Here is a 19942-nt window from a genome sequence, read left to right as displayed (position 1 = left end):
AATAGGGATGTCCTTTTGGAAAATAAATAAGTACAATATTTTGTTTTCGGAAATTATGATTTGGAGCGCCACGTCCCTGCTCGTACCGGAACGCGTACCCTAAGTCGGGGAGGATGAAAGGGACTCCATATCAAATATTACTATATCCGATTTCCAAGGACTGCGATGCGCCCAGACACACGGCCCCCGAGTCCGTCCCCAAAAGCTTCTCCTACCATCCAGCCTCTCACGTTCCTGACGAATGGGGCCCAATGCAGGCTCAAGGAAGCTATTAATAATATTGTTATTGTTTAATTTTCTTCGTTTCTTCGTTCGTTCTTCGTTCGACCGCGGTGCCGTCCACAGCGAATGCGATTCCCTTCCCGACTAAACTGCTTCTGTGATCTCAAAAGAGTTGGATCGATCCGAACCCCCTGCTCGCCTTCCAATTCTGTGCCGTGGTGGTTGAATTCATCGCAGCGGATCGATGGGAGGATAAGGTGGTAGATTCGTGTGATCGTTTTCCTTCTTCCGTTTGTTTCCCCAGGGAAGGAAGGAGGGAAGACCGGGGGAGAGAGAGAGAGAGAGGGGCAGCGATGAAACGGTTCAGGAACGGGGAGATTTGGGGTTTGGAGGCGCAGGCGCCGACGGGACCCGCCGACGGTGTTGTCCTTGGCGTCGACGGGGGCACCACCTCCACCGTCTGCGTCTGCCTGCCCGCCGCCGGGCCGCTGCCGGATCCCTTGCCCATCCTTTCCCGCGCCGTCGGTGGGTGCTCCAACCACAACTCAGTCGGAGGTATTGACTCTCAAAATTTTCCCTTATCTAATTTATCTTTAGTATTTTAATATATTTATTCTAATCCGTAGAAATTTCTAATCGACCGCCGCTCGCATTCTTGTACCGGTTTCCCACTCGGATGAGACGCTGATCGGCGTCTCACTCCTATATACGAGAGGAGCTTTTCACTGATTTTTACAGATCAAACTCTGTACTATGGGTGTATACTGATGATATCAGATCAAACTCTGTACTAGGGATGCATACTGGTTTTTTTTTTCTTTCTGTTACTGATATGAGATTGAAAGATAATTCATGACTGCCCTATTTATATCTTAGGGTGGAAACCTTAGCTAATGCGTGAATGTAGGTTGAGATATCTCCTTAGGAAAACGTGTGATATTTCTATTTTTTGAAAATTTATTTTTATTTACTTAAATTAAATTAAATGGTTTTCTTGATTGGATCCAACTATGTAATCCCCTTACCCTCTCTGTTTCTTAGTCTTTTTGCCCTCTTGGGTGCATGCCAAACCATAATATGCGTCCTTCACTTTTTTGGCATATATAATCTAGTTGAGTTTGATTCTTATAACTCTTTCTACTGTCAAATCTTAATGGTTTTTTGGTTCTTGTCGCTTTTAGAATGTGAGTGGGATGGCTTTGGTTTGTATCATGTTGCCATGTCAATGTTTTGTCCGACAATATCTTGCAGCCTTTTATCAAACATAATGGTTGTATGTTGTTCGATGAACTTATCTTCCGTCATCTTAGTCTTTGTGGTCCTCTGTTTGTTGTTGTTCTCCAATGCATCATTTTTAGGTTATAATAATTTGTATACGTTCCACAAGTTTTCTCTCATGATCTTGCTTCGCACCATGTAACCTTTACATCATTGTGAAATGTAATATTGCTTGACCATTGTGGTGAAGCTACTATATAGAAGAGGAGGGAGACTATTTTGCTGTTGGCAATCTCCGGCTATACAGAAATTAGCAACTACCATGGCTTACTAGGGAAGTTGAGAGAATATGATGAGCCAAGAAAAAACAGATGGTTTGTCCTTGATGGATAAGATAATGACTAAAATGTTAGACAGATAAAAAGCTTTCTCTAACGTATTAATATTGGTAGGGTGTCCTTTCTAAAACATTCTTTTGTTTGTTTTTTACTTGGGGATCAACTAGACGATAATAATTAGTAATCCAGTAAATCATGCTCAAGTAAAGTTCTTTTTTCTTTTCCCAATTGCTGGATCCTAACCTGCTCAGAGGTCTTATATTTCACACTGCTAGGGACTTTTCTTGCTTTTTTAAGAATAAAGTCGCCGAATATGAACTGAGATGTCACAACTTGGGATTTTTCTTTGCAATCTAGCAAATACCTAAGCCTTTACCTGGCCTTGGGCTTCTATCCCAAATGTGGCAAATGCCTCACATAGGAGAGGAGTTGGCATCATCAATCTTGGTTCTTAGAGGAACATTTGATTATTATGATTCTTGGTTTAAAAGATTTTTTGATGACGTTGGGACATTGTTGAGATCCTAAATTATTTTCTGTAGCTTCTTTTTGCTTAAAACTATTAGCTTTATCATTTTATATTCTTGCAAGGAGAGGATCCATTTGACTGAAGGGACAAAGTGGTATACCTGCTTGATAAGAACTTGGGAGAAAGCTTTCATAAAACTGATTTTTTTTCTTGTATGACGTGTTCAATAAATATCATTTGCAAACCGTTCATGGGTATTTATTGTGTAATATTGTGGTGAATCTATTTTAAGCCAAATCAATTTGATAAGACAGTTTTTTCTTTATGATTTTTATTCATGATAGCAAAATGCAAATGCAAATTCATTTGATCATGTTGGTTAAAAGTTAATTAGTTATATGTTTCAAGGTTCATCTTATCGGGCTATACCAATCTATCGACCAGCCGTCGGTATGGTATGTACTGAGGCGTACTAACATATTATATGTCAGTATATAGATATGTATTGATGATACAGTAAAATCACTGAAAATAGCTCCAAAAATATCTGAAAAATAGAAAAAGTTAGATTAAGATTTTTAAGTTAAAAATAAATATAAATTAGTATAATTTTAGCATAAATAATCTAAATTAGGAAAGAATAGTGACACATCTTTTTTAGGCTTGAAGGAATAGCTTTGTGGTACGTTTCGAACCATCCTTCCATTAATATTGAATTATCTATAAATAAATAATTTGAATTATTGGATTATTTTTTAAACAACTTAAACCTTAAGATTCAAATGAATTAAGTAATCAATCGGTGGATGTACCTAGTTCTACAACTAAAAGGAATGATGGGACTTCACGGACGGTGGATCAAGGTCCTCGATCCTATGTATTTGTATATTAATTTGATATGTTTGTCGGATTTAGTCCCGAAATTGATCCCACATAGTAGATTGATATATCATAAGCCATTAGTGCATCAATATGATGGTTGTAGTTTGATTGTCGTGAACCACATGTGTTCATGACAGCTCCTGAGGCAAGGATGATTGTGGCATGTATTGGTGTGGAGCATAGAGAATTTTAGAACTTATACTTTTGTTATTTATTTGCTGCTCTGTATCATAAGATCGATCATCGTATTATTGCTCGGAGAAATATGACCAACTATCATCGTATTGTTATTAGCCGTAAAATTCTTCATAATACGATGACTGTGAATATGACGAGCTTCACTCTGTGTCTACGTCGTGTAAGCTTTATCGCATCTACTCAAATTCATCCACTATTTTTTTCTTCGCCTTCCGTGTATAAACTTTACTAGTACTTCGTTGAGCTCTATAATTTGATTCTTGGGTAACATGTATAAAGTGTTACTCCTTGGTCCATACACCACCCTCAAATTGTGTAAGATGGGACCATCGACTCCCCAATGCCGTCGTGATCATTGGTTAAGGCATTGTTGTCCACGTCGTTGCCATGTCTCTAGACTGAGTGGGTTGTTGAATGTGATTGAGAATGTGTTTTATCACCTGACTCGATTCTTTCCAACAGTGCGGATTGCCTTTGCCTTTGCACATTAAGTGGATGATTGTGACGGTTGGGTGTTTAGTTCCTCGAGTAGTCTGACTCAATATTGTTCGACTCCTTCTACCACGTTTTGACCAAGGGTTATCTTCCTCCTATTAGGGATGTGCTTCCTCTTCTTCTATTGCCTTGATGCTAAAACGTGCAGGACATGGAGGATCTCCTGCCTCATTAAGTAGAGGATCCTCTTAGTTCATCGTTGCTTCGATCCACCCTAACATTGGTTCTAAATATTCATTTTAGAATTGGAGGCTGATGGAATTAATCTTTGTTTCCTCCGACTCTTTGTCCGGCTTGGCACAACGTAACCTTAGCCACATATTATAGTTGACATATATCAGTTTCTCCAATCGTCTATACGATAATCTATTGCGGACCTTCATGTGAATCAATTCGAATGTTGACCAATTACGTTCACAACCACTGGATGTCGTTATTTGCTAAAGTACACGAATGACAACTTTATAAAATTTGGTATGTCCCCTCCAAATCATAGCCACCACTCGATTGCAAAAGGATTTAAATAGGATTTTATTAGCATAACTAATAATTAATATTAAATATAGTCTATAATCAACATGTGTGTAACTTTTTCTTATCAGGATCCATATTCTAATGACACGATACAACTACAACGTTAGAGAATAAACCAATTGTTTCTCGGAATAATCAGCCCTTTATAATAGCATTGACAGTGTTTGACAAGAGTCGATATATAACATTTTTTAAGTGTCGATAATAAATCCAATCACGTTCCAAGATTATACTGAAATTGAATGGTCGAATTTAGATAATACACTGCAAGACAAATAATTTTGTTAGTAAGGATTTTTTAAATATTAAAAATTATGAATTAAATTACACTGAATATGAATTTACTTGCATTACGGATGTCTTGATCCATATGAACTTCAGCCTTGCGATCAATGATTTGTAAGTATTGCTCGTCCTTAAAACCATCCTTGAATGCTTTCTTGACCTCATATCTGGTTGTAATCATCATATGTCTAAGATAAGACATTTGGGGATGTTTGTCCATATCGATCTTATGAAAGACAATGTAAAGTAGTTCCACTCCTGTTATGACAATTCGGATTAACTGAGGGGCAGTTGGCTGCCTCATGTTAGCCGATCGACCTCTGGATTCCTTGTGGTATAGACCCATTGCCACCACGACGCTTCCACTGTGAATCAGGTCGCCGATGCCTCATTGCTTCCTCATATATGTATTGATGCTCCAGTAATGCACAAATTCACAAATCGCAACTTTGTTGAGTTTAGGAGAGTGAAAATGTGAGAATGAGAGAGAGATATGAGTGAAAGAGTTTGAGAGAGTGAAATGAGTTGAAAGAGAGGAGAGGAAAAGGTTTAAAAGCCCTTTCCTCTAGTTCAAATGGTCAAATTGATCGTTTAAAATGGGACAATCTCAGCCCTTGATTGGTAACAGTTGAAATCCGACTATTACCATTCAGTACAGGTCAATAATGATTTAATTTCAACTATTACCAATTGGTACAGATCCCGTATCACCCGTTCTGGGGTCATGTAATGGTACCACCTGGTATAGGGCAATCCACGTATTGGTCCCCTTGTTGGACCAATATGTGGCACCCGTACCGGGCAGGACAACTCTGTACGGCAAACCCGGATCTGTTTAGCTACATTATAGATAGAACTCAAGTAATGTGGCATGTACCTTTGCTCTAAATTTATGACTGTCAAAGGTGTTATAGTGTATAGATGGTGTTATGCAGAAAATGCTGCAAGGGAGACCCTAGAGGAGGTTATGGCTCAAGCTCTTTCAAAGGCTTGCTACAGTCGTAAAGCTGTTCGAGCGGTCTGCTTAGCCGTATCTGGAGTAAATCATCCTACAGATCAACAGAGGATACTAGATTGGCTCCGGTGTGTATGATACTTTTACTTGAAAAGATGAACTTCCTATACTTCTGTCGTTGCAATTTTGAATCCTTTTTGAACATCGTCTTAGATGCTCTCATGACTTTGAAGACTTTCTAGCCTTGATTTACATCTGAATATGCTAATTCTTTTTTTTTTTCTTTTCACAGAGATATATTCCCAAATAGTGTCAAGTTTTATGTTGAAAATGATGCCGTTGCAGCATTGGCCAGTGGCACAATGGGAAAGCTCCATGGCTGTGTATTAATTGCAGGCACAGGCACCATTGCTTATGGGTTCACTGAGGATGGAAAAGAAGCCAGAGCTGCTGGTGCAGGACCAGTCTTGGGTGATTGGGGGAGGTTGTTTTTTACTCGTTATCTTTGTTAGCCTAGTTAAATTGGATTTTTGCACATACACGATGTATAAAGATTTATCATCCATTTATTGTTTGCACTCAACAATTTTCAGATTGCACCTCACAACTTTATTGTTGACCACAAACTGATGCTAGGTTTCTCCTAGTTTATATATCTATTGAAAATTGAGGATTGGGTGATACCTGGAAATTGTTGTCATTCTAAAATTTAGATGATGTAGATATTGTTGAATGAAACAACTAAACTGCATTAAGATGATTATATTTAGCACATATAAATGAGAACACAAGTATTGTAGTGAGAGATGACAGATAATTAATATAGTGAGAGATGATGGACAACCACTAAATTGTTAACTTTTTGTTAGCTGTCTAGACTTTCCAACATGATGTTCTCATGCATTTTTGATATTTAGGTATCTTAGTATCTCCTTTTTGATATTAACGCTATACAAAGTTAAGATCAAATGCTTTTATGTGGACATTGTTATAGAAATGTCAATGCCTTACAATTTGGTGTTGATTGAATTGATAATTCACAACCTGTCCATGGTTTAGGTATCCTATCAGATTTTCCAGTTTGTAACATAACAGCTTTGTGCTTGAGTGGAGATAGAAATAGTTCTGAAACCAACATAGAAATAATTCTGATACTGTTGGTTTCTATTTTTTGTCTCTTCTAGTCACCCCTACCCTTCTTTGTTGTCTTTTTTACAAGTTCAAAAGTAATATGATCTTCCATAATCCACAACTTCGTTTACTGGTTGCACCTATCTATTAACTATTTAGACATGGTAAATAACTAATATCTAGCAAGGTTTGTGTTTGTACAAATTAGTTTGGGCTGGTATTTTTCGGTCTGACAGCCAATTGGGACGTGGACCAGGTGATCTCATCCGATTCAATCCAATCGAGGTCATACCACCTGGTAAGCTCACCATACTAAGCGATAAATAACACGGTGTATTAGATAGTGAATAACTTGATATGGAATTCTATCAGGCAGTAAGGTAATCATTTTAAGTTTTTTAATAGCGTCACTCACAATTGTCTTTTTTTTTCTTTTTGTTTCTTTTATTTCTTTCTGTCATGATCACTATCTCTCTCTCTTTCTCCCACACAAGCTCTCTCATGTGCTCTCTCTTTCTCCTCTCCTGTAACACTTTGGCCTCGTCCTCTTTGATGTTGCATCACCAGTGCTGCCGTCTCCTTGACCTTACCATGGCACTATCCTCTTCGTCCTGTTTGATATTCCTCCTGTTAGTTCATGCCTTCCTCTTCTCCACCTGCTCTTCCTCCACTGCCACCAGTCTTCTTCCTTTTCTCCTTTTCCTCCCCTTCCTCACTTTTGTTTTGATCCATGCAGTTTTGATTTGTACTGATTATTAGTTCATAAATTCACACCAAAACTGCTATTCAAATTAATGCTCTAGACCGAGATTTAAACCTTGTTATCTATTCTTGCACCATTCCTATATTCTTTTAATTTTTACTTCTAAATCTTCTCACTCAAAAATTACATCAGATATTGTTTAAATGGAATTCCTTTTGTCAACATTGTTGGTGTAACACATGAGCCTCTTTGATGTGAAGTGAACTTTCTCCTGAATCCTTGATCATTTTATTCCTGATGTCGAAGCTTTTCTAGGAACATGTTACCTGTTGCGGCACATTTTGCAGAGATACTAGTCAGATTATTATGCATTCTGTTGAAATGTGGGTCTATGTGCTTGCTTAAGTAGGCATCAGTGTCTCCAAACATGGTGTATTTTTCCATGGAGGTTTTAAAATAACATGCATTATTCATGCACTCTAAACACAAATGATACTTGAATGCCCTTATTGAGCATAACTTTTGTGTTAATCATATTTTCCTATTCTTCTTTCTTGTTGTATGATCATGGGAAAATTTACTGATATGTGGGCATATGCAGTGGATATGGCATTGCTGCACAGGCATTGACTGCCGTGATTAGGGCACATGATGGTCGGGGACCTCAGACAAAGTTAACGAAAAGCATTCTTGACATGCTTGAGCTTCCTTCACCAGATGAACTGATTGGGTACCCCTTTAACTTCTAGATCTATTGCATGACTAATATGATATGATGTTCTTGTTTCAAATTGGAATCTTCTGTTATAGTGGTTAAAGGAATATTTTCCAAAAAAAACTGGAAACTTAGAAGCAGAAAGAACGAGATTGCTGTGCAGGCTAGTTTACTGACACATGCATTGATTGCTGGCAGTTTTAGAAATTAATTATCTTCTCAATATTGAGTGATTGCTTCCCCCTTCAGTTAATTACTTATGCAGCTACTTGTAAAATTTTAATGAAATTGCTAACATATACAATCATTTCATTGAGAGCATATGCGTGCTGCATCAATTCTTGCCTATAGGACACATGCAAGATAAAGGAAAGCTGAAAGGCATATGTTTATAGCAAGGAGCTGCCAGTATCTTGCATAATCTTTTTACGGTCAGACATATAGAAGTGCTTCTGCTGTAGCTAACTTATTGTGATTAGAGAATTCAAATAATTCTTCTGTCTTTATTGCACAGGTGGACTTATGCAGATCCCTCATGGGCTCGTATTGCTGCACTTGTTCCCATTGTGGTATCTACCGCTGAAGATGGTGATGAAGTTGCAAATAGGATATTATATGACTCTGTACAGGAGTTGGCAGACAGTATCATAGCAGTTGTTAGAAGACTTAGATTGTGTGGCGAAGGTGTAGTGTGACATTTGACTGCATCGGTTGCAACTTTCACTAAATGTTCTTGATTGTGTGATTCTTTGAATGTGATTTTCTTTCTTTGACCATTTTTTTCCCCTTTTGGTATGTAAGTCACATTCTCTTGTAGATTAAAGGTGCTCTGTATTTGCAGATGGCAAAGAGGCCTTCCCACTTGTTATGGTTGGAGGTGTTCTTGAAGCTAATAAGAGATGGGATATTGGAAAGGAAGTTGTAAACTGCGTTTCCAAGATTTTCCCAGGGGCCCTACCTATTCGACCCAAGGTTCACAAACATTAGCCCACCCCTCCACCCCTTTTATCTTGTCTTTTTAGCTTATTTTAGATACAGTCGTTCAAGTGTGTTCCTTCTATAAGTTTTCATGTGATACTCTGTTCTGTTACTTTTGTTTACATTTTCTGTTTATCTCATTTTAGATATTGTCATTCAAGTGTGCCCCTTTTAAAAGTCTTCATGTGATACTCTGTTCTGATACTTTCCCTATAGATTGGTTAAACTGGTAAACATGAAACCGAGTCCATATTCACACTCAAGATACGAAAAAAGAGGACAAAAAAGAGAAAGCCACCATGTCCATTCTTGTTTGTCTTCACAGATCAAACAAAAAAGATACGTAAGTTTGTGCCACTGCTTTTTTACTTTAATGTGCATATGAACATATCTCAATTATATTTGCCATTCACAAATTGAATAAGATATGAAAAGAACCTGTGGATTCAATAAGATGACTGAAGAATGTATAAGATGCAAACCCAAAAAAAGGAAAAAATTGTAATATCTGATCCTGTTAAATGCACTTAATAATACCAATAGCTTTACAGTTCTATTTATTTCTTTGGTTAGTTGTTAGTTTCAATAATGTGGCAAACACAATATTGCATTTTTTGCTGAAAAAAAAGCACTGCCATTTATCTTCATCTGATTTCCTTTTGACATCTTAGAGACCTATGGCAGAGCTTGATCTTGTGTTTTGGCTTTGAACCGGATAAGGGTACTAGGATTTTATGAGCAAAACCTGGGTTTCATAACTTTCTATTAAAATTATACGACTTTGCAACCAGATCCATACTTGAGTCATTCTTTGTTTTCTCGCCACTGAGCGCTGAGCTGTTTGCAGCTAGAGCCAGCAGTTGGGGCAGCATTGGTGGCCTGGAACCGGTCCATGAGAGAACTTAACGATGTTCGGGAAGGTGATTCCCCTCAAATATCGGTGCTACAATAACAAATATTGGGTGAGTATCAACTACAACTTTGTTGAAAGTGAAGACTCCACACTCTTCACAGGTGAATGAATTGCCATTTGAATCTTATTCTAACAAAACTATCGGTAACCCGAGTGAGTTCATTGAACTGTTGCAGGCACCTCATCAATTGTTATCTTCCCAAGGAATATATGATGCTATGATATAAATGGGAATCAACTAGGTCAGACCTACATGCTATTTCACAACTCGTTCTTCCCAACAGATTGATATACAGTTTGTTGTTGTTGTTGCATTGTTTTTCTCGATACAAGATGGCATTACTGGATCCAATACTTGGGTTGCTTCATCACATATGATTAATGTGTGTCATTGGATGTTGGAACTTGGTTAGGTATGGTATTGTACATATCAGAAGCGTCAGTCGGCGCATCCGTTTGGAGTGCATGTGCATTAGGGAATCTCATGATGACAATGCTGAGTCAAGGTGCTCGGTGGGCTCTTCATGTTTTATCATTGATTTCAGTGTGTGGTAATCTTGTGAACATCGATCGTGCGTGTTGGAGGACTCTACAAACATGTTGTGAGCTAACCTTTTGATTGAGCTCAAGTTGGTCATGAGTTTGAGGTCGGGAAATGAATGGATGTCCAACAAAAGCCCTTTTATTGTTTTGAGTTAGTGAGACAGAAGAAATATAGGATTTGTTGGGTTTATAAAGCTCAAGATAAGCCAATATAGTTGGCGAATATGAGGAGTCATTCGAGGCATCAAATATTGTCAACCTTTGTAGGCCACTTGGTAGACAGACATGTTGGGTCGATAAGATAATTTGAGTGGGTGTTGAGTTGTGTAGCTTTGTGTGATTGAAGTGTTTGTTACTTTGAATATGAGTCGTCATTGGAGCTGTCAAATTGTGTAATTCTTGTAGGCCACTTAGTAGACATGAGAGGGTGTTGAGTTGTGTCGAACGTAAGGGTTGTTTTATGATTGAGTTTGTTTGCATTGGAGGCGAGAGATGTGCTATGATTGGTTTCGATCATGTTGAATATATATAAAAGATATTGATGGTCGAATTTGATCACATTAGATGTAAGAAAGAAAAATTTTATGATCGAATTTAGCTACATAGATATGGGACGCTTATGGTTGAATTTGGCCCCATCGAGGATGAGGGAACGTTCTATAGCCCGATGCATCTATATATGTTTAGATCATGTTAGAATCATAATAACACCAAGAGAGAGAGAGAGAGAGAGAGAGGGTGAAATAATATCATAGTAAATTAGAATCGATTTTAAAATTTGATTGATAAATTCGTATTAGAAACACAATTAACCAAAAATATGAGTAAGGGTTATGAGTAAAATAAATGAGTAAGTAAACACAAATCCAACAAACGAATATTAATTATCATTGTTATAATTTTTTTTCTTTTAACAAGTCTAAGAAAGAATTTTCACACTCACTCTTTTACAAGATCTTTCATCTCCTACAACTTAAAATCGTCTCGAAACTTAAAAAGAGAAATAGATTCAAACGGTGCTCAAGAAGAGAGTTTACAATACTTTTGTGCTTAGAAATATGTGCTTTATCAATCAAGCATGAGTAGGATATTTATATACCTCAAAAAATTTTAAGAATAAAATAAAAAATTAAAATCTTTGAAATTTTAAGTACTAACGATACTACTACCAACATCGAACAGTGCTACCGTCGTAACGAGACCACAAATCATGATTCTAGTATTTTTTGACTGAGTTAGGCGATACCACTACTTGGGCTTGATAGTACCATCACATTTAGACCATAGATTTTACAAAAATTATTATTCATGTGATTTATATTTTTAACATAACATGTAATTGTCTTTTTTATTAAATATATTTAACATACCATCCGACCAATCGCAAAAACCAAAACCAAAAGCAACAGCAATAGTAAAGACTTTGCAGTATTCATTTTCACTAAGCCAGAATAAGCTTGTAATTGGAAAGTCAATTATGTCAACAACAAATTAATCAAACTCCATATTTCATTGGCTACCACTGCCCTATCTGTTTTTAAGGTAAACATCTCGCAAAGTATGAGGCACAACATATGATAAATGAAGCTTCACAAAATTTTCTACGCAGATTATATAAATGTATAGCTTCACAAAATTTTCAAGTCAGATTGTAATCATCTTACACGTTTCCCATCAAGCCATTTCAGAGACGGAAGCAACTCGATCGCCAACACACTAAATTTCTCATTCAGGACTGCGTTTCCCTTTATATCCAATTGCGTTAAGCGCAACGCCCTAAAAAGCGACGTGACTTCCCAGTGGTCGCGCACCTCCGTATTTTCCTTCTCATATCCTACATTGAGTTGCTTTGCATCCAAAGTATGTGATAATGGAGATGAGCAGAGGTACCTTGTTGTGTCGATCGCATGAGCACCGATCATGTTGAAAGAGACATCAAGTACTCTCAAGGAACTGAGCAGCTTTAGGGGCTCCAGGGCTGTAAAGCTGCTTATTTGATTGTTACTGAGGTTTAAGCAAGCAAGAAGCTGTAATGCCTCCAAACCTGTCAAAAAGCGAGCAACTTCTGAGGGAAGGCGGAATCAAGTTGTTGCCACTTGTAGTAGTAAAATAGATGTTCCTAATGTTCCTACTGTATGATTAACCATAGTAGCAATGTCCTCTGGAGCTTGAAGTCACCGAAGAATACAAACAAGTGGAAATAAAGAGAGAAATCATAGAGCAGTATATCAAGTCAAGAATTAACAAGGGTGAAAATCAAATTACACTAAAAACATGGCATAATTATAACAAAGGGAAAAGATTGAGGTCCAAAAGAAGAACCTAAACAATAATTGATGATGGTGTTATCCAACAGATCCCATTCTTCAACAGGGAAGTGGTGCATATATTTCCCAAGTGTATACTTGATACAATAACGAACAAGGAAATAATTTGGAATAGCTTTACACAAGCCATTACTTTATAGAACAAACATTTATAACAGTTAGGAAGATAAAACAATTCATCGTACACGTTGCGGTGCTGCTAGAAAACTGTCAGGAAGATAAAACAATTCATCGTACACGTTGCAATGCTGCTAGAAAACTGTCAATCTCTATGTATCAATAATTCACAAAAACTCAAACTTAACTATAGTTTGTGCTGCAGCAATGAGTATTCACATGTTTTAGTGCAATAGAAGAAAATCTTGTTCTTGGTGCATCATGTCATGAGAATTTAAATATTTAAAATGAAGAATCCACTAGCAGGAACACAATATCATTCTTAATTTGACTCCGAAAATCAAAAATCTATTTGTGACTGAAAATTTTCTGAAGCAACATGATTAGAAATCTACTTTTGCTGCATCTGGAAAAAGACAAGAATGGCTGACCTTCAACAGACCGAAGTTTGTTATGACTCAGATCTAGCATCTGGACCCACAATATATTCTTGACAGATCCAATCCGTGTTAACGATAGCTCATTGAGCCAAAGGCAATACTGGCAATGGAAACTTGAGGAAGTAGGTTCATCAAATTGCCAACAATGCTTAGTTAAAGAATCTTTATCAGAAGTCAGCTGCAAAATAATCACAAGAATAAAATTTGTGGCACTTGAGACAATATATTAGTGCTATATCTTCATAAACATCTCTCTACATGATATATCTTCATATACAAAAAGATGAGCAATATATGGAAGATATAAAATCCATGTCAAAGCCTACTTCTCAATTACTTAGTGGCGGTGTATGCATGCCGTGTTGTGTGTATCCTAGGTCCATGGTTCATGGTTGGACCTGATTATGAAATTTAGTAAGGTTAAATGTTTCTTATTTATGCAATCCTATGGATCACAAGTCCATATGCAAATTATGAGGAGATATTTTCTGTAAATTCAAGGGTTGTGTCTGATGGTATAAATCATATGCATATTTCCTGACATGGCTTCATATAATCTACTCTGCAAAATGTCTCACTTATGATCCTAAAAAGCTATAGAGCACACTTTCTCTGGGGACCTGGGAGAGGAAAGCCTCTATCAGACATCATTTATACAAAGTTCAATTCACATGGATTTTACTTTTAAAACTATATTAGTTATCATAGCAACAGATAGAATCCTACAACACATTCACACAAATAATGACTAGCAGTATCAAAGATAATAAAAAAAGGATTATGTTGATTAAGCATGTTTCTGTTTGATGGGTGGTGTTAAAAAATTGGATCATCATTTAATGATGGATTTATAAAGTAGGTACACTGCATAACCATGTAGAGCATAGAGCCTTGTGGTGATTTAAGCGAAAAAGTAAATAACTATGAGGGCCGGATACTAGAATAAATTAGAGAGCTAAAACCTGTTTACCATCAATTTACATGGAGATTTATAGATAATAAACTTGTCAAATTTGAATTACTTTCTCCCCAACCATCACCAGATAACTACATTTATATAGTTCTGGATTGTTGCTCACCAACCATCTTTCCTTGTGAATCATCAAGGGGGAAAAATAGATTAAATCCTTATAGCTACTGTCAAATTTGATCAACACTAGGTCATACTGTATCTTTTTCCGAAGCCAATTGGAGTAGTTGCCATGAAATTATAGTATCAATGAGTTATGAAGGATTGACATGTTTAGAAGCTAGATGAATCACAAACAACTCTGAGAAAGTTACTCTCTGTGGTGTATATGTATAGATCACTCTCCATTATTTGATTTGAATTGGTACTTTCCATGAGCCAGGGGCACACGCCCTCCTATGCCGTCAGATTGTTCTTAATTAGTATGACTATATACAACATGTGCATGCATTCATCTCTTATGTTGGTAACAAGGTTGAATACAGACCCATACCAGGCACCAGCCACCTTACGGACAGTGGAATGTTATACTACATTTTATTGCCAAAAAAAGTGGGGAACGAAAAAGGTAGGGAGGAAACAGTGAAGAAAGTTAATGGTAGTTCTTCCTTGTATTGTTCCTCTTTTCTCTCTCACTACCTTGGAAAGTCAAGTTCAAAGTTTGAAACTGTTGAAGGTTAGGATCTATTGTTCATTATTCAAACTTTTATATGAACCAGTACTACAGGTTCACTCTGTTTCAGGACTGTCCCTTTTAACTGGTTTAATGTACTGGTTAAAATTTCATTAGTTTCAACTTTCAACCAATGCTAACCAGTATGCAGGTGAAACTGGTCCATCTACTGATTCTTGAATGTACCAGTGTTCTGTAGCACTAAGTACTCAACTTGACCAAATTGAACATATAATTTATTCCATTGTTTGTACCTTGCCTAGGTGAACCACACTCATTGTCAAAATCCAAAACTAATTGTCACAGCTCAAGACAAGGAAGACACTCATGTAAGCAGAATGTTGCTCGGACCACACATACCATTCCCTTCAAGCCAGAAAAGCCTAACATCAAAATAAACAGCATTTTATCATTTGTTCTTTTAATTATCATAAATTGTTCTGTTGGAGACTTTGAGAAGTTTCACAGCTTATGATCTTCACCAACACTGGTAAAAGCACACAATCCGATAAATGAAGTTCAAAGATATTAAGACAATTATAGAATCAATCTTACCTGATCCATTAGAACGACACTTTGTTCATCTTCATAGTATCTTTTATGTGACGGATCCAACTTCATCAAGTCATCATAGAGTGTTAAGACCTCACCAGAATGAGTCTTTATATGATTATGAGATCCATTTGGAACCATTAAGTCATGAGCAACCAAGAGCCTTGCTAATGTTAGTTTCACAAATTTACTGCAAAAAAATTAATGAACCTTAAGTCAGGAACAGATGAATCACCAATATATAAACAGCATAAAGCAAAATTCTTAAGCCATTTAATGGGGCAAAAGGGACAAACCTATCTTCATCATTGAATTCCCTGAAAAGCTCTATCTCATTGGACAATGTCTGTAAATTCCACTTGAAACCTTCTTCTGCATGGTCCTCATTGATGCTTAGCTGATCAAACGACATCAGACAAGGACTTTCCTGTGGGTTACATATATCAACATATTTCCAGACAACATTTTCCTCAACAGATTCTTTGCTGGTCTGTTCTAAACTATGACCCCTAAATGCAACTGTAAATGTGAACTTTGAAGGATTTTTGCAATCAGAAACATCTGATGACACAATATCCTTATACCTGTCAAGGCAAACCTCAACTGGATAAGAGGTTGAACTACTGCAATTTTCCTCAGGAACTGTGAGAAAAGTCACCCAACAACAGGCTTCTCCTGAATTATTAGTTGAGAGTGGCCTCCAATTAAGATCTTCATTTGTCACAAACACGGAACTGACAATAACAGTAGATGAATCTATATTTTTTACAGCTTTATTGAAATAGAGAATGATGGGAAATGTTCCTGTATGCAATAAAGAGAAGGATCTGGAATTTGAGGATGGAAACAGTTGGCAACCATCGATCTTATTGCTCTCAGATAAAATCAGATCCGATTTATGAGTAGGCCATGAAGAGATCAGCTGTGGATCATCCAGACAAACTGTCTGGTCCAGAAGCCAGAGATGATAGAACCATCCACTTTGATCGCTTTGGTCAGTGAAAAGGGCATCATGTACTAGTTCATACTCCTCTGTTAAAGTATTCTTCTTAGAATCAAAGCCCTGGGACTTTTTCGTTAGCAGATGTGATAGAAGTGCACTGTGAACATGATTTGATAAAATGGAATCAGCTAACAGCCTACCACAACATATGGCATAAAGCTTTGCATCCACCAGAAGATACAAGCAAAAAATGCAACAGATGAGACAACAGCAAAAAGAAAACACACACATACACACATGATATAGATACCATCAATATCATAATATAGTAAACGTTGTTCCTTTATGGGAAAAGGCCTTTTTTTAGCATTATACTACGATTTTAATTTGTTTCTCCATTATTAAGCTGCTATCAAGCGTCATAATACAATAATAACTCAAACTACAACTGATGGTTAAGATTCAGGCTGAATATAGGGGTTTGAACCAAGGACTTACCTACTGGAAACAGATACAACAAAAAAGCCTCAAGTCCCAGATATTTGTATACAAAACATTGCATCTTTTCCAGATTCGTTTATGAAGCCAAAGCATGTGGATTTCTTAGATATTGTCACACTCAAAACTGTAGTACCAATTGTTATGTTTAATTTAATGTACTAAAAAATACATATGCTTTGCCAACTTTAAAGTTCACATTGCTCCTGCAATTTAGCTTCAGCCAACAATAGGATTTAGGTGTCATTACTAGAATCAGTCATTAGCTAGCCTACACATCCAACCCTTATTCATCTTTCAAATGATTCATCTCTTGATGAATAAGAATAATAAGTTACAATTACAAGTGTTAAAGGATCAAGAAGAGCATTTCAAAAGTTTTCTATGTTTATTTAACTATAAAACTATATATTTGTCTGACTAGTAGAACATATAATACATACATCTTTAAGTTGAAAGAAATTTATCCATCTAGAAAGCTGCATACCAAACAAACTCTGTATTTCTAACAGATGCATATCATTGACTTACAAATATGAGAAAGATTGAAGAAAACTACTACATTATTGTAACACCTCAGATGACTAATAGAAGGCCCTAAGAAGAGAACAAAGAACTATATGTTCCATCTTCTCCAAAAAGGAGAAAGAATTATATGATCCATACCTACGATTATGCCAGGCTGAATAGTTGCTGAAATTAGTGTCGATCATCTTCTTTGTGAACTTCAGCTCCTCCTCCTCGGGCACATTCTTCAACTTCGCAACAAACCTGAAGAACAGAGAAAGTAAGATTCTAATAAAGCTTGATCCAAATTATCCCCACGACTAATAAAACCAGAAAAAGAAAACCCTAGAAACAAAATTAGACCTGCGGTAATTCCATCCGTGAAAATTCCGTTGATCCGCGTTCAGCAGCAGATCCAGAAGCCTGAACTCACGCTCGAACTCAACCGGCATGAGCCTGCGACCGAGCACCCATTTCCGGTGGTACCATGCGGCGTAGGACTTCGGATTCGTTCTCAATGCTATCTCCACCTTCAAAATCAAAAGCTCGCTGATAAAAAAGAGAGCAGAACTTGAGAACTACTGCGCCAATTGAGAAAAATACGGATCGGAGCTCACGACTCTTAGCTCGTCCTCGATCGCCGATTTGAGGGCGTCGGGATCGTCGACCCCATCAAGATTGTGCTGGAGAGAGAGCTTCCGGTAGTTCCAAGCGGTGTAGACCTCGGGGTTGATCTCCAAAAGCTTCGAGCAGGAAGCAAGTGCCTCCTTGGTGTACCTGCGTCGCCTCAAGGATCAAGACTGCGGGAGAGTTAGCAGATCATCCTGGGAAGAGGAAGGGGGATTACGTGCGGTTTCGGTGGTTGTGGAGGAGTTGGGCCTGGAGCTCGCGGAGATGCGCGGCCTTCGCGGCGTCGTCCTTCGGCCGCGGGTCCTTCCGCGGCCGGCCGTGCATCGCTCCTTAGCTCGTCGTGGCCGCCGGTTCCGACGGAGTCTTTCAGCACAGCAGTAGGTTATATAAAAGGAGGATCGAGCGTGTTTACCGGTCACGAAAAATCTTATTCCGTAATTATAATTATAATGTTTATATATGTATGTGTTTCTAAATTTTAGTGATGTCTTCACGAGAGTCCTTTTAAGCCTACTCGTTCTATTTTGATTAGTTTTTATGATTATATTTATAATATTTTAGAGCTATCAAAGTGGTATATAATTAGATAGATTTTTGGGATATTGTTTGGTTTACTGTTTCGAAGTCTATATTTATAATTTATATTATCTATCAAGTATTGGTTGAAATATCTGAATTCTCAAATGCTTTCTCTATCTCGTCTTTTATTTTTTAGGTACTTAAGAGATCATAAAAAGTTTCGATGAGATTGCTCATTTATGGACGAAAACGTAAGAGTACCACATGACTTAGGCAAAACCAGCTAAGTCCATCAAGTATGATATCAAAGTAGGATAAACACATTTAAAAACACTTGGCATGCAAATATGAGGACCTAATAGGGTTACGTTCAAAGCAACCAACATGTGAAATCATTTGAAAGAAATGACCGTAGAAATGTAAAGATATGAATATTGTAAAGAGTGAGTATATAAGATTGGCGTTAAAAGGAATGATCAATTCTTTACACAATATGCACCACTGAGTACAAATAAATTAGGAAGAACATATAACGTACAAAAGTTGAGATAGTTGAGTTTAAGCCATAGCTTGATGTTGGCAATCAAATTTGACATTGCTTAAGGCAAACCATGACGCTTGGTAAATGATACGACTGTGTAAGAAGGGATGGGTTGCTCAACGATCGAAGTATTTATGTAAAGCTTACAAAAGTAAGGGGAATTGCTAATCAAAGAGTTCAGTGCTCATGTAAGAGTTTATATATGGTCGATAGATTGCCCATGGCCATCCTAAGGCGATAGAAACTCGACATCATGGAGCATGAAAATTTTTTCTTTGGTATATGAAGGATATGTCTATAGGAAGCTGAAGTGTATAGTAAGTTCAACATGTTACTAGGTCCTGAGGGGTACATCGAGGATTGTATTGGCAAAGAATCATAATCTAGTAAGTGCATTCATGATGATAAAATAGTACACTATTTGTTCAGTAAGGTGGAGTAGTCCAAGAGAATGATGGTCTCCAAAATTTTTAGAGAGAATAATGCAAAGAAGAAAGTTGCTCTAATAGGACAAATATCCAAGAATAATAAATCACAGTTCTTTAAAGAGAGAATCATGTGCAACGAATAACATATGTTGAGAGAGGTACCTCAAGACGATAGCTCCATAAAACTTAATAGATTGAGTGAGCGACGATGAGTCATC

General features: G+C 37.2%; 2 protein-coding genes across 3 annotated transcripts; one reads left to right on the top strand and one right to left on the bottom strand.

Annotated features, from left to right (window-relative positions):
• Nucleotides 1-301: 301 nt before the first annotated feature.
• Nucleotides 302-10568, top strand: LOC135674673 (uncharacterized). 2 transcript variants are annotated; one of them, XR_010513666.1, is made up of 8 exons: nucleotides 302-777; nucleotides 5577-5724; nucleotides 5889-6080; nucleotides 8032-8160; nucleotides 8660-8829; nucleotides 8987-9117; nucleotides 9971-10137; nucleotides 10213-10568. XR_010513666.1 is itself a non-coding variant. In XM_065184751.1 (8 exons), the coding sequence occupies exons 1-7, from the start codon at nucleotides 576-578 to the stop codon at nucleotides 10073-10075; spliced, it is 1077 nt and encodes a 358-aa protein (XP_065040823.1). In that variant the 5' UTR covers nucleotides 302-575; the 3' UTR covers nucleotides 10076-10085; nucleotides 10213-10568. The 2 variants fall into 2 exon arrangements, 1 of the variants encoding a protein (XP_065040823.1); XM_065184751.1 differs by having other exon boundaries at nucleotides 9971-10085.
• Nucleotides 10569-12167: 1599 nt separating this feature from the next.
• On the bottom strand, nucleotides 12168-18618 carry LOC135674672 (geranylgeranyl transferase type-2 subunit alpha 1-like). The gene is made up of 8 exons (XM_065184750.1): nucleotides 18454-18618; nucleotides 18224-18383; nucleotides 17970-18136; nucleotides 17766-17870; nucleotides 15955-16758; nucleotides 15662-15848; nucleotides 13455-13641; nucleotides 12168-12623 (listed from the first exon to the last, which is right to left on the bottom strand). The coding sequence occupies exons 1-8, from the start codon at nucleotides 18558-18560 to the stop codon at nucleotides 12235-12237; spliced, it is 2106 nt and encodes a 701-aa protein (XP_065040822.1). The 5' UTR covers nucleotides 18561-18618; the 3' UTR covers nucleotides 12168-12234.
• Between the last annotated feature and the right edge of the window lie 1324 nt (nucleotides 18619-19942).

The sequence above is a fragment of the Musa acuminata genome, chromosome BXJ1-5, assembly GCF_036884655.1.
Source record: "Musa acuminata AAA Group cultivar baxijiao chromosome BXJ1-5, Cavendish_Baxijiao_AAA, whole genome shotgun sequence".
In the NCBI taxonomy this organism is placed as follows: Eukaryota; Viridiplantae; Streptophyta; class Magnoliopsida; order Zingiberales; family Musaceae; genus Musa; species Musa acuminata.
The sequence above is the reverse complement of the archived record's forward strand: the minus strand, read 5'-3'. Positions and strand labels throughout refer to the sequence as shown.